The sequence below is a fragment of the Malus domestica genome, chromosome 03, assembly GCF_042453785.1.
Source record: "Malus domestica chromosome 03, GDT2T_hap1".
In the NCBI taxonomy this organism is placed as follows: Eukaryota; Viridiplantae; Streptophyta; class Magnoliopsida; order Rosales; family Rosaceae; genus Malus; species Malus domestica.
Window position 1 is genome coordinate 9,121,773 of NC_091663.1, and position 14,793 is coordinate 9,136,565.

A 14,793-nucleotide genomic window follows, 5' to 3' on the forward strand; every position below is an offset into this window, starting at 1 on the left:
ACTATTGAAGACTTCGGCTTCCTAGCTCGAACGGATGTGACATCGTAAGTAAATATTTTCTTTGATATATACATATATTTATTTAGTTTCCATATATACATCTAATAATGAATTTTCTATATGACTGTTGTAATTAAATTAACATTTATAGAAAATGACGTAACGACGAGAATTAGGAAATCATTATAAATCTTACAGGATGCCTTAGCTAAACTTACGGCTATGAATAATGTTATGTCGACTAGAATTATCAAATCATTGTGGCATGATTATATTTGTGTTAATTGCTCATCGTTTGTTGCACCGGTGTTAGTACTCACCCGAGCCAGGACCAGTCTTTCACCTGTATATGCACATTGCACGGTACACTCACTTTGGATCCATTGTAGATGTCGGTCCTGTCCTAAATTGTTATAGGAAATTAGGACTCGTATGTGTTGTGCATAGCGCCAATCTTCACATGATTGTAATACCATAACGTATATCATTGTTACACCCAGTCATGTTCATGTTAGAATAACTCTGCATGAACTCGTGTATCAGCATGTATCAATGAGCACTTGATATGATATGTTTGCTTATGCGAGATTGTGTGATTACGGACGTTGTTTGTACCATACTTAGGGCATCCGTATTTAGATCTCGTATAAATACTCAGGGGACTTAAATGTAATTATGTAATAAAGGAAAGGACAAATATGTAATAAGTGATGAGCCCTTATTCTATAAAAGAGACTCTTCACCCTCACAATTAAGGCAGGCCTCCTCACCCCCAGAGACCTCACTCTCACCTCACAAACTGTCTCACTTCAAAGAGCCTCATTCTTACATGACAGAGGCTCTTTCCCTCACAATCTTCTCAGAGAAATACAATAATCAATGTGGACGTAGCCTAAACATTAGGGTGAACCACGATACATCTTGTGTTATTTACTTTCTTGCAGATTCACGGTCGGATTTACATTGTTCCAAGACCCCTCTGGTTTTGTGCATCAACATTTGGCGCCGTCTGTGGGAAACGACACGAAAAACTATGTCGGCTCTCTTTCATTTTTTTCATCTCACCACCGTGAATCTGCAAAAACCCAGAAACTCCCTCCTTGGGCTTTTCCAGAAAACCCACACAGAGACACGGACACAAAGCCCTCGTCTCTCTCTCTCTCTCGGTGGAGAAAGTAAGCATGGTCTCAACTTCTCTCTCCACTCACTTTGATGTTTCCTCCACCTCTACCAGCTTCAAAGCCAGGCCCTTCGAATCCTCTAAACGGACCCTCTTGCCCAAACCCTCATCACTCTTCCATCTCTCATAACAACGCGCTATCTTGAGGATAAACAAGTTGCGGGGGCGTCCATGACTCGGCTAGAAAAGCTGGCCATTTGCACACCAACTGGCGAAGCTAAGAGTGGATGTGATTGAGGTGGGGTTCCCAGCTTCGTCCAAATATGATTGGGAGACAGTGAAGCTGATAGCAAAAGAGGTTGGAAGCCGTGTTGACAAGTGCAGCTACGTGCCTGTCATATCTACATATTGTAGGTACGTTCGTGGCGACGTCGATGCTGCATGAGAGTCGATGAAGGACGCAACGTGCCCATGCATATCCATATTGACCAGCGAAATCCACATGAAGTATAAGCTGAACAAGACTGCCGACCAAGTTCTTGAACTCGTGAAAGAGTCGGTGAGGTATGCTAGAAACCTTGGAGCTCAGAACATTATGTTTGCCTGTGAAAACGCTAGAAAACTGACTTTTGGTTCCGGCGACTCAAGCCTCCAGCTCGTCAAACTCTCGTTCAATCGGGTTTCCGGCGTGGTTCCGACGACCATCGGAGTTTTCAATCATATCAACTCACTTACACTTCTTCCAGCCGAGTCGCTGTGTCGAGAATGGACTCTACGACTGTGATCCGAATGCCATGTGTACTCGGGTAAAGCTTGGCAAGAAGACGGACGGGTACCAATGCAGATGCGTTGATGGGTTCAACGGCGATGGCTTCAATCATGTGTCGGGCTACCGGATAGATGTGAGGCATATATACCAAAGCTGCTGATGTCGGTGCAGATCTTGTCAGCAAGGTTGAAAGAAATATTCCCGAGGATGACCCAAGGAACCCAACTGTGATAGCTGATAATGTCGGAGACAATGGTGGAGATATAGCTGGCATGGGATCTGATCTTTTGTGGATCCTATGTTGAATCATCATGTGCTGCCCTTGTGGTTACTTCCATTTCCTCATTTGAGCTCTCTGAGTCAATCAGGGCTGGGGTCAAGGCCAGCAGTGATTGGGTCATGGACAGCATGGGCAAAGAGACAAGATAAGATTCTTCATCATGAACCTGCCCATTTTCTGAAAACCAACTATCGACCACCAACTTCTGAATCATATATGTTCCTCTTTTCTGAAAAAACAAAAGCAAAAGCAAAAAACAAAGAGAAAGCAAAAGCAAGGAATAAACACCCCACCAGAATAATGTGATTTACTTTTCTTGGCAGATGTATGATGTAATTTATTTTTTGGAGACATCTGAATAACCCCATCAGAGGGTAATCAAAATAATAATAAATAATAAATAATAAAATAATAAAAAATAAAAAAAATGGCAAAGCCCAAATTAAATGGGCTGGAATGTTGTGTGGAGGGCGAAGGCCCATAAGCCCAAAATAGCACCAACCAATGACCAAAAGTACGTCAGTACTACAAAAAATTATTCGGCACCCTGCTGCTATTATCACCAACCAGGTGACCAAGAGTACGCCAAGTACTACAAAAAATTATTCGGCACCCCGCCGCTATTATCGCCAACCAGGTGATCAAAAGTACGCCCAGCACTTCAAATTATACATGAGCATCACTCATGTCAATCATACATAAACATTTCATGAGCATCATTCATGTCAATCATACATAAACATTCATAACCATCATTCATGTCAACATTCATGAGCATCACTCGTGTCAACATTCATGAGCATCACTCATGTCAACATCCATGAGCATCACTCATGTCAATCAACAGAAACATTCATGAGCATCACTCATGTCAATTAGCTTCAAAAGCTTTACTACATAGCTTTAACTTCAAAAGCTTTATTACAGAGCTCTAACTTCAAAAGCTTCATTTACAGAGCTCTAGCTTCAAAAACTTCATTTACAAAAGCTCCAGCTTCGAAAGCTTCATTTACAGAACTCTAGCTTCAAAAGCTTCATTTACAGAGCTTTAGCTTCAAAAGCTTCATTTACAGAGCTCTAGCTTCAAAGCTTCACTTGCAAAGCTTCACCTACAAAGCTTCAGTGCAGGGTATACAAATACCGCATCCGAACAACCGCCACTTTGGCCCATACATGGATTCAATTTGAAGTCTCCAGCCAACAGACTCTATTGACCGAAGACTTGGGGGACTACACTATACACCATATATTGGGCCTCAACTGGGCCTCATGAAAAATACTTGGAGGACTTAGCCCATTATTTATGTATTGAAGAGCGAGCCCTTATTCTATAAAAATGACTCCTTCACTTTCATTAGAGAGCACCCATTATTCATGTACTGAGGAACGAGCCCTTATTTTATAAAAGGGACTCCCTCACCTGCATTAGAAAGCATCGCCGCCAACTGAGCAACCGCCTCGCCGCGATCATCACTCCTAACCCATTATTCATGTACTGATGAGCGAGCCCTTGTTTTATAAAAGGGACTCCCTCACCTTCATTAGAGAGCATCGCCACCAATTGAGCAACCGCCTCGGTGCGAGCATCATTCCTAACCCATCACTTATGTATTGAGGAACGAGCCCTTATTCTATAAAAGGGACTCCCTCACCATCATTAGAGAGCATCGCCGCCAGCTGAGCAACCGCCTCGCCGCGAGCACCAACTCTAACCCATCATTTTTGTAATGAAGAGCGAGCCCTTATTCTATAAAAAGGACTCCCTCACCTTCAACGCCACAAGCTGAGCCAACCAAGGCAACACAAGTAGAGCAGCCTCGCAATATGTGCTACTTCTAGTTGAGCATCATTTCAGATTGAGCACCGCCTCGTATCAAGTATCAATCCTAGACGACATCTAGTTACTTCGGCCCACACATGGACTGAATTTCAAGTCACTAGCCAAAAGACTCTCTTGACTGAAGACTTAGGGGACTACTGTTTGTACCATACTTAGGGCCTCCGTATTTAGATCTCGTATAAATACTCGGGGGACTTAAATGTAATTATGTAATAAAGGAAGGGGCAAATATGTAATAAGTGATGAGCCTTTATTCTATAAAAGGGACTCCTCACTTTCACAATTAGGGCATGCCTCCTCACCCCCAGAGACCTCACTCTCACCTCACAAACTCCCTCACATTCAGAGAGCCTCATTCTCACACTACAGAGGCTCTCTCCCTCACAATCTTCTCAGAGAAATACAATAATCAGTGTGGACGTAGCCCAAACATTGGGGTGAACCACGATACATCTTGTGTTATTTACTTTCTTGCAGATTCACAATCGGATTTACGTTGTTCCAAGACCCCTCCGATTTTGTGCATCAACATATGTCATGTGTACTTACGAAATATTGTGTTGTATTGAATTCTTGAGATATTGCATACTACGGTAAGTATTTTCATACTATACATAGTATGTATATTTTGGAAACTATACTTGTTTTATGGCGAGGGGTTATAATGTTTTCAGAAATGTTTTATTAAAACTTTATTTTCAGGCCCACTCACCCTTGGTTTTTGCCCTTCGAGGTTTTAGTAGCTGAGTTTTTGCATCGACGAGGATTCTTGGCAAATATTGGTATTGGAGATTACCTTTAATGGTATAATTCTCATCCTATTTTACTGTACTTTACTTATGCTCTGACATTACGTGTGAAATGAGTTCATTCCCGCTCACCAGTGCACTCTTATATTTAGGCACTATTATGTTTAAATTTATTCACATTTTCCACTACACTACACTTTATGGCTTTGTCACTTTCCAAATATCAGCCAGCACAAGTCAATTGGGAGTCAAAGTGGGCATTCCGGGTTGGGGTGTTTAACTATTGGTAAAAAATAATTAATTAATTAAATCCGAAATTAATTAAAATTAATTAATTAAAGAATTTAATTATTAGAACCCGAACCCCAAGGCCCATCGTTTGATAATTAATTATATGTTAATTATCAATTAATTAGTACACCCCAAAGCCCAAACCTGAGGTTGAGCCCAATTTTATTCTTCATTGTTCATCAGTCCAATCATTTTCTATAAGGGACAAAGCTTTATAAAGTGAGGGAATTTTTTGGTAATGACCAATGGGGGAAAATGAAATTCAACTCAAAATTTCTAGCAGTATGACTATTCGATTGTGATCTTAGTACATATTGTGTTAATTCCATACTCTTAGGGGGCGTTTGTTTGCCCTCACTAGCTATCACTGGACTGGATTGGACTAACTATTAGTTCAATCCGATGTTTGTTATCACACGGGACTAGTCTTAATGAGACTAGCCCGGACTCGCCTACACTAAAGGCTTCATTAAGAGGTCTTAGTGTGGCCCCCAACAACAACGGGATTGCTAGTCCCGTCTCCCTCTTCTGCAAGCAGCATCGCGCGAACCCGCATGAGCAGCATCAACCCTCCCTTCTCCACTGACCAAACCAGAAACGGTTGTCGTCGATCTCCATCGTCCTATAAACCTAACGCCCTTTTGGCATCTGTGTCAGTGATTTGGGGTTTTTTTGCCATATGGGTCGACCCAAACAACGGCAAAAACGGGTCTCATAGTGACCAAGATTCTTCCACCGACAGCAAGATTGAAAACTTTAGCATGGATGCAGTGACTGAGTGATTTCTCTTGACCAACTTTGATTTTCCCAGAAAATACAGAGAGGGGATGAGAGAGAGAGAGAGTTTTCTTGTCTAGTAGCAAGTATGGTGTGCAAATGTTGGAAGCATGGAAGCAAAGCAGAGGCCAAGAATGGCAACAACCCACTAATCTATATATCTTAAATCCCCTGCACCACACACCAACTATAAACCACAAAGATAGTAATAAGAGGGGGGAGAGAGAGAAAATGGAGGAGAGGGAGACACTGGTACATAAAAAACAGGTGGGTCAAAAATGGGGAGAAAAGGGAAATAGGAGGGAGAGGCGGAGGGACAAAAATGGGGAAAAAGGAAAGGGGGATGGAGAGGCGTCGTAAAAAAATGAAGGTTCTAGAAAAAGAAAAAGAAAAATTAATATATAATAAAAAATTAATTAATATATATTAAATTAATATAAAATAATATAATTTTGCAATTTTGCTTCTTAGTCCGACACTGAATCAAACACTTCACTAAATCAGTCCAGCTTAGTCTATTCTAAGCTAATCCAACTTAGTCCATGAAGCTAATTTAGTTCGAGATAGTCCGGTGCAACAAACGCACCCTTAGGTTTTAAATAAAAACTAGCTACCTTTTTCATAATTTTTTTTTCCCATTAAATTCACTAGCTACCTTTTTCATATTTTTTTTTCCCCTTAAATTCACTTAAAATAATGTGGGCTAAAATAAAAAGGTGAGTATATAACGAGACCATGAAATCGACAAACTAGTATTAAAGCCAAACAATGATGTGCAAACTAAGATTCATGAACTTTATGCCTGACAATGTCCATGCATGTTTCACGACTATACATATGAGTTGAGAACGAACCACACATTATAAATTAGAGAAATATTAATAGCTAGTTGGTTAAAGTAGAGATATTGAGATCAAGAAAATAATTAACTAAGAACAAATTAATTTGACATCTGCATAGATAAACCTAAAACCTGTAGTAGGTGCACCAGCAGGGGTAGGTCTAGTGAGCCTGATGACGACGATTTATACATTATATATCGACCTGATCAGTACATACAATGAAATCTTACCATCCACAGTCGATTTCGATCACGACGTTCAGTGCATGCATAGCTACCTTTGCTTAACAAAAAATCACGTCAAGTGAGGTTTACCCATCGACACTATTTATCCCATGAGATAATAATTAATTTAAAGAAAGAATATTATATTAACAATTGTAACAACGACAGCTTCATATGTCAACCTTTTAATCTGCTTTTTAATTACGATTAAACACTGTACGTGAGATAAGTTGCATTGCATGTGGAATACATGAGGTCTAAAACTTACGTTTGAATAAATTAACCAACAGAATTGTCCGCGATATAATAAGATATATAATTTGGCTTTTAGAGATAAGGACTTAAATAAGATGATTCTTTATAACCCGAAAGGTTTTCTATATCTAAAAATGATGATTTATTGCCACTTAATACTACAGTCTAGTGGTAATTTAGTACTACGGTCTAGTGGTATTTCTCTTCACTTGTAAGTGAGAGTTCTAGGTTTGATTTTTGTCAAAGGCAAATTTGAACCACATTATTTTTAACTCATTGTGAGGCTTAGCCTACTCTCTCATCCCCTAGTGTAAAAATATCGTTTGTTAAAAAAAATATTTATATAAAATCACAGGTTTACTACTATTTACAAAAATGTCGTCTTTATTGCCTACAATGTAACCTCCACCATCAAAGTTGAAAAATGTAACCATAGATTCATTATCACCCATATACGTAACTTCCATTTTCATTATCTAAAAATGCCATCTTTATTGTCTATAACTATCTACTTATTGTCTTTTGTTTTGTTTTTTCATATTTATTCAAATTTGATAATGTGTGGAGAATGCACTAGTTTAGGTTCGATAATTTTGTGGTACGGTCATTTAGGTAAGTTATATAGTTTAGGTATGATAGATTCAGTACGGTCAATTTGGTATGATTTGTATTTTTTATGTTTTAGTTCACTAGGTCCAATAAATTAGGTCTAATAGATTCGGTACGGTCGATTTGGTACGATTTGTATTTTTTATGTTTTAGTTTACTAGGTCTGATAAATTCGGTACAATTAATTTGGTACGATTTGTATTTTTATGTTTTAGTTCATCAGGTCTGATAGATTCGGTACGGTTAATTGGTACAGTTTGTATTTTTTTATGTTTTAGTTCATTAGGTCTGGTCAATTTGGTACGGTTTGTATTTTTTATGTTTTAGTTCACTTGGTCCAGTAATTTTTGTATTATTGATTCGTTACACCTCATACATTATTTATAATTTACAAAATGCTTTTCAAATTGTTTGCGTTTGAATCCCTAAAAAGGGTAATATAGGCAAACTAAAAATATAATAAATTCATAAAAAAGTAATTAAATCTAACATAGAATATATAAGCTGATGTCGACATGAATCAAAGAACTATTTTTAGTTTTTCATCTTACATACGGTATTATTAGAAACACAATTTTTTTACAAATTAAAATGGAGTTTTCTATAATAATTAACAATAGAGCTATTTAAACCACGAGGAAATTCTATAAACATATGCGAAAATTAGAGGGGGGGGGGGGTTTATCTAAATGGGGATGACTGTTTTTCTTTCTATATCTCTCCTCATCATATTTTCTTTGTTTTTCTGTATTTTTTTATGCTGACATGTATTTTCTTCTAGAAAAATGAAAACTAAATTATAAATGTGAAATTAAAATTAAAAATAAAATAGTTATTAGATGGTGAAGTACTAATTTTTAAGGCAAAAATGCTACTCTATCATATTTTTCCTATAACATTTGTATTACTTCTCGAATGGGACCCACTTGTATTGGTGAGCCCTACCTACATCAGAAAAGTGATACAAATATGACAAGTATAATATTACCTTTTTAATGTTAGATGGTGCATGTATTAAATGGGACAATTCTTATTTTAAATAAAAATGTCACTCTTACCACATTTTCCATAACATATTTGTACAAAAATGGCCAGTTTATTACCATCTATTTGTATCATCATTTTGTACCACTTATGTAATATAGATGAGACTCATATGCGTTGGTGAGTCTTACCACTATTATAGAGATTATACAAATGTATGAAATTACACTCAATTTTTAATCACCTCCTATTCAAATACGTTGAATGTCTTTTAAAACAAGCAATACTATCCACACTAAAAAGGTGAGGAAGTGACCAAGTCTCACAATTAATAGGTTAACAATAATGTAGTTTAAATACGTTGAATTAAAAATGAAAGAAATTTAATGGAAATGGTGCTCTTGAATCCTGATGAAGGCTTATGGGTATTACCAAATCTTTATACAAAGCCAATGGTCTAATGAATAGTTTTTTTTTGGTGTCACAAGCTTCACCAAAATAATTGGACAAAAATGCCCCTTAAACAAAAAACTTCAAAAGCAACCCAAAATTAGTTTTTTTCGTCATTTTAACAGTGTTTTTTGAATAATTAATTTTTTGTACAGTTTTTTTTTAATAATTAGTATCTTACAATAAGCTAGCAATAATGTGATTCAATCAGTTATTCATTAAATATTATTTTCTCTATTTTTGAACACGTTCGAAACATCTTAAGAGGTACACCACGTGTTTTAATAGAAGTGGTGAGAAATTTTATTTTTTAAGTTATTAACTTTTAAGCACACATATCCCACCATTTGTGTATTGACATGTGATGTATCATCTCGTGTACCAGTCACACTGAAAAATCTCTTCTTATTTTGAAAATATTTCTGTTTTGTAGTCTTAGCTAGAACATTTTCACTATTTACTCCTCGCAAACTAATTAATAAACTGATTTGTGATAGGCCTATTGCATCTGCAAGAACAGATGCATGCCATCTGTTAATAGATTTCATTAAACATTATCGTAATATATAGTTGTTGCTGAGCCTAGAAGTATTTTCGTAGGTCAAAATCACGTCCAAACAATGGAGAGACGTAGAATACTTAGGAAAGAATCGACTTGAAGGAAAGGAGGTCAACAGAAATGGAATGTCTTTGAAACCACTCTACATAACAATTGCGTTACAAATATTAAAATACATACCAAAACTGATGAAGCTCTTCACCTCTCTATATATAAAACAACCCCAAACCTTCATACACCACATAGTACTCAATTTCAGCTGCTTCATCCAAACCCTAAATATCTCTCACTTTCTTCCCCCTCCTCCCCCCCGCCAAAAAAAAACCAAAGAGAGAGAGAGAGAGAGAGTAAAATGGGAGTTCCTCTTCTTTCGTCACCAACACTTCTTAGACTCTTCCTCTTTTCTCTCATTACGTTGTGTCTCATTCCTCAACATGCTCTTGCAAGCATAACGAGGCACTACAAATTTGATGTATGTTCATACGTATAGAAAATGTACTTTTGTCAAACAGTTTGACATTATATATTCTTGTTTGAATGTGTGGTAGAGATGTCAATCTTCAAATACCATTCTAGTTGTCAATATCAGAGCAACCTCTAACACAATCTTGTCGCACATATAAAGTTTGTCTCTATACATGCACATGTTTCTATTTTCCTTTGGTTCTTATTTTATGTCTTTTGTATGATTTTGCAGATCAAACATCAAAATGTGACAAGACTATGCCACACAAAGAGCATTGTAACAGTAAACGGGCAATTTCCAGGGCCTCGAATTGTTGCTAGGGAGGGTGATCACGTCCTTATTAAAGTGGTTAATCATGTTCAAAACAACATTTCCATCCACTGGTAATTAACAGTTATACACAAGTTCGGAAAGAATGTATATGTGCTCGCTTAAATTTGATGTCATGCATGCAATTTGAATCAGGATAAAAATGGAGGTTAATTAATCATTCATTTCTTTAAACTACCAGGCATGGCATTCGACAACTTCGATCGGGGTGGGCTGATGGACCTGCATATGTTACCCAATGTCCTATACAAAAAGGCAATAACTATGTCTACAACTTCACCATTACAGGCCAAAGAGGCACTCTTTTCTGGCATGCTCATATATCATGGCTTAGATCAACTGTTTATGGTCCCTTGATCATACTTCCCAAACGCGGTGTACCTTACCCATTCGCTAAGCCCTACAAGGAGGTTCCGATCATCTTCGGTAATGCTTATCTGCATAACAGTACTCCAAATAAGCATATATATCGAAATAAATTTTGGTCTTATCAATTATGTTCTCACAAGGAAAAATTAATATTCGGTCTCTAGTTACTAATGTTCATTGACTGAGACCTTATTAATTTTTTCAGATTTTGATCGAAGTCCCTAGCATTAATTAATGTATTAATGAATTTACATGCAAATTACATAATTTTTAAAAATGAAAAATAGTAATTGATTTAGGGTTTAATACTCACACCTTTATTAAACTCCTAATTTTTCAATTTTTTAATCCTAAATGTACCCATTCTTAAGTATACCAATTTATTATATTTTTTAATATAAAATGTACCCATTTTTTTATATAAAATCTATTCAATTTTTTTCTAATCCATTTTTAAAACTTATATAGGTACATTCTTTTTCATTGATTTGAGAACGTATTCATGTCAAGTTTAATTGAAGAAATTTACTAATGTTATTAACCTAATTTCTTTTTTTCTTTTTTTTGTATGGTAGTAAATGTTTTGGAAATATTAATTTTTTGGTTAATTTTGATGAATGTACCCATATTGTGTGTGTGTGTGTGTGTAACAGATTGGAGACTATTATTTATCTTTTAATATTTTATTTTGAACAAATGAGATTATCTACACTAAAAGGGTGGGGAGTTGGTTAAGCCTCACAGTGGGCTAACAATAATGTGATTTAAATTTGTATTTGACGAGAATTGAACCAAAGACCTTTCACTTACAAGTGAAGAGGAATACCACCAGACCGTATTACTAAGTGACATCTTTTAATATTTTTAATTCGACAAATTATATGTTTTATTTAAAATCTCATTAATATAAACAACTACAAATTTTAATGTTTAATTTAGAAAATGTAATAACCTACATAGAAATACTCATACATTAATGTCAGAAACTTCGATTGAAAAAACTGAAAGCTAACAAGGTTTTAGTCAAAGAACATTTATAGTTATGGACCGCATATCCAAAATCTCTCTCTAACAAAAGCTATACAATGTGAATACAGGAGAGTGGTGGAATGTAGACACTGAAGCTATTATTAGCCAAGCCTTGCAGACAGGTGGAGGGCCAAATGTCTCTAATGCTTATACCATCAATGGACTTCCAGGGCCCTTGTACAATTGTTCTGTCAAAGGTATTAAAGTAGTGCGGAAAAAAATGATAGACCATTTCATAGTTTTTAACTTGAAAGACACGATTTTAAATCATATTGAGCAAGCAACATTGTACATGTGCGTTTTTTTTTTTTTTTTTTTTTTTTTTTGCAGACACATTCAAGCTGAAGGTTCAATCTGGGAAGACTTACCTTCTCCGCCTAATCAACGCTGCGCTCAATGACGAGCTCTTCTTTAGCATTGCAAACCACACCCTCAAAGTGGTAGAAGCTGATGCGATCTATGTCAAACCCTTTGAGACCAACACAATTCTGATTGCCCCGGGGCAGACTACAAATGTTCTGCTCAAGACCAAAGCAAATTTCCCCAATGCCACATTTTTCATGACCGCTAGGCCATACGCGACTGGACTAGGAACGTTTGACAACTCCACTGTTGCTGCTATTTTAGAGTATGAATCACCCTCCAAAACCCTCCATTCAACCCTCCCAATGAAGAAGCTTCCGCTCTTCAAACCATTTATGCCTGCTCTAAACGACACATCATTTGCAACAAAGTTCAGCAACAAACTCCGTAGCTTAGCCAATGCACAATTCCCTGCTAATGTCCCCCAAAAGGTTGACAAACACTTTTTCTTTACAATAGGCCTTGGAACCAACCCATGCAGCAACAGTAACCAAACCTGCCAGGGACCTAATGGAACAATGTTTGCGGCTTCAGTCAATAACGTTTCTTTCGCAATGCCAACCACCGCTCTACTTCAAGCCCACTTCACCGGGCAATCAAATGGGGTTTACAGCCCTTACTTCCCAAGCAGTCCTTTAATTCCATTTAACTATACAGGCACCCCACCTAATAATACAATGGTTGGCAATGGTACAAAGCTAATGGTACTTCCATTCAACACTAGTGTGGAGTTGGTGATGCAGGACACAAGCATTCTGGGCGTCGAAAGCCACCCTCTTCATCTTCATGGATTTAATTTCTTTGTTGTTGGACAAGGGTTCGGGAACTTTGACCGGAATAAGGACCCTGCAAACTTCAATTTGGTCGATCCTATCGAAAGAAATACTGTGGGTGTGCCCTCTGGTGGATGGGTTGCAATACGATTCTTAGCAGATAACCCGGGTGAGTTAATTAATAGAAAGCAGTACTATAATATAGTGTTGCAAATCTAAAGTAGCTTATCCAATTTAATCAAAGACTTTATTCTAATCAACTATGTGTTCAAAAATGCACATGCAGGTGTATGGTTCATGCATTGCCATTTGGAGATCCATACTAGTTGGGGCTTGAAGATGGCTTGGCTAGTCCTAGATGGAAAGCTTCCAAACCAGAAGTTGCTTCCTCCCCCAGCAGATCTTCCCACATGTTAATGTTTGACTCAATCTGAGCTGCATTTTTTGGATTAGAAACTGCTGCCATTATTTTGTAACCCTTCTTTTATAACTGCACAACTTAAATTTTATTGTATTTGTCCAATTATGTTTCAATAATTCTTGTACTGATTCCTGGAATTTTTGTTCATTCGAATTTTTCCATATGGAGTTGGGGAAGAAAAAGGTTGAGGGGACACTGTAAGGTTTCAAATATTCTAATGTAATCAAGAGGCTGAATATGAAACAATGAATGCTGTACGATTTTTCATCACGACGTATCTGATAGCTAATTGTGTTTAGTTTTCGGTCATTGTTTTTCAACCAAGTAGACAATCACCTAAACTAAGGATAGGAAGTTGCAATCCTACAAAACTCTACAGCAGTTTTTATACTTTCATAATAACAACGCCGGATTTATAGAAAACAAAATTAACTCATCTTTGTGTTGTATCTCTAGATGTACTACAATGTAGGTGTCTATCTACACCATTGCCCAAAACCAAAGAAAGAAATGAAGAAAAGGAGCACCAATCCACCATAAACCACCAACAAAGCTACCGGTTGCATTAGGACATCAACGCCACCATGAGACATGAACAAAAGACACAAGCCCAAAAGGGCAAATCTATCACGGACAAAAGGGACACTATAATCTAGAAAATTCATATCACAAAAATTCAGATCTCTTGCCACTTACACACTACCTTAAAAACCTAAGAGAGGATTTTGGGAGAAGAATTGGATTGAAGACAAAAAAAAAGTGATGGAGAACCTAAGCCTAAACAAAGCTTAGACATAGACTTAATCACCACAAAGGTGACTATTACTGACAACAATAGAGTATAAAAAATGAAAAAAAAGGGATCGGAGCGGAGGGGAGGGAGGAAAAGTAGAAGTGCTTCTCCTTCCTCTTTCCCCTACTTCGACTTTTGCACTAGGTTTTCGCTGAGGATAGGGTTTTGCAAATCTTTTTTATTTTTTTAATAACAAAATAACGGTTTAGTGATATATATTTCTTTCAACTTTTAAGTGAAAGTCTTTAGTCTTCATTTTCTTACCTGGTCATAGTTACTCGTTTTGAAGTGATTTTTAAAATAATTGATAGTGCTTTGGTTAAAATTATTTTGGGTTTCAAAAGCATTAAAGTGCTTCATGCAAGAAACATCAGTTATGTGCTTCTTGTAGATAGTATTTTAAGTGCTTTTTTTTTAGATTCACTTGCATTTTTACTAAGGATTGGTTTCAAAACATTTTCATCAAAAGTGTTTTCAATCATTTTTAAAACACTTATAAA

General features: G+C 36.8%; 1 protein-coding gene across 1 annotated transcript; it reads left to right on the plus strand.

Annotated features, from left to right (window-relative positions):
* The first annotated feature begins 9,967 nt into the window (after nt 1-9,967).
* Nucleotides 9,968-13,770, plus strand: LOC103421782 (laccase-17-like). The gene is made up of 6 exons (XM_008359827.4): nt 9,968-10,221; nt 10,447-10,598; nt 10,727-10,971; nt 12,012-12,140; nt 12,274-13,248; nt 13,366-13,770. The coding sequence occupies exons 1-6, from the start codon at nt 10,102-10,104 to the stop codon at nt 13,494-13,496; spliced, it is 1,752 nt and encodes a 583-aa protein (XP_008358049.3). The 5' UTR covers nt 9,968-10,101; the 3' UTR covers nt 13,497-13,770.
* The last annotated feature ends 1,023 nt before the right edge of the window (nt 13,771-14,793 follow it).

What these genes read in the sequence shown, in the direction of transcription:
- LOC103421782 (XM_008359827.4), top strand. Translation starts at nt 10,102, where the DNA reads ATGGGAGTTCCTCTTCTTTCGTCACCAACACTTCTTAGACTCTTCCTC. An exon ending in CGAGGCACTACAAATTTGAT is followed by an intron (nt 10,222 to 10,446) that starts GTATGTTCATAC and finishes ATGATTTTGCAG; the next exon opens with ATCAAACATCAAAATGTGAC. An exon ending in GTACAATTGTTCTGTCAAAG is followed by an intron (nt 12,141 to 12,273) that starts GTATTAAAGTAG and finishes TTTTTTTTGCAG; the next exon opens with ACACATTCAAGCTGAAGGTT.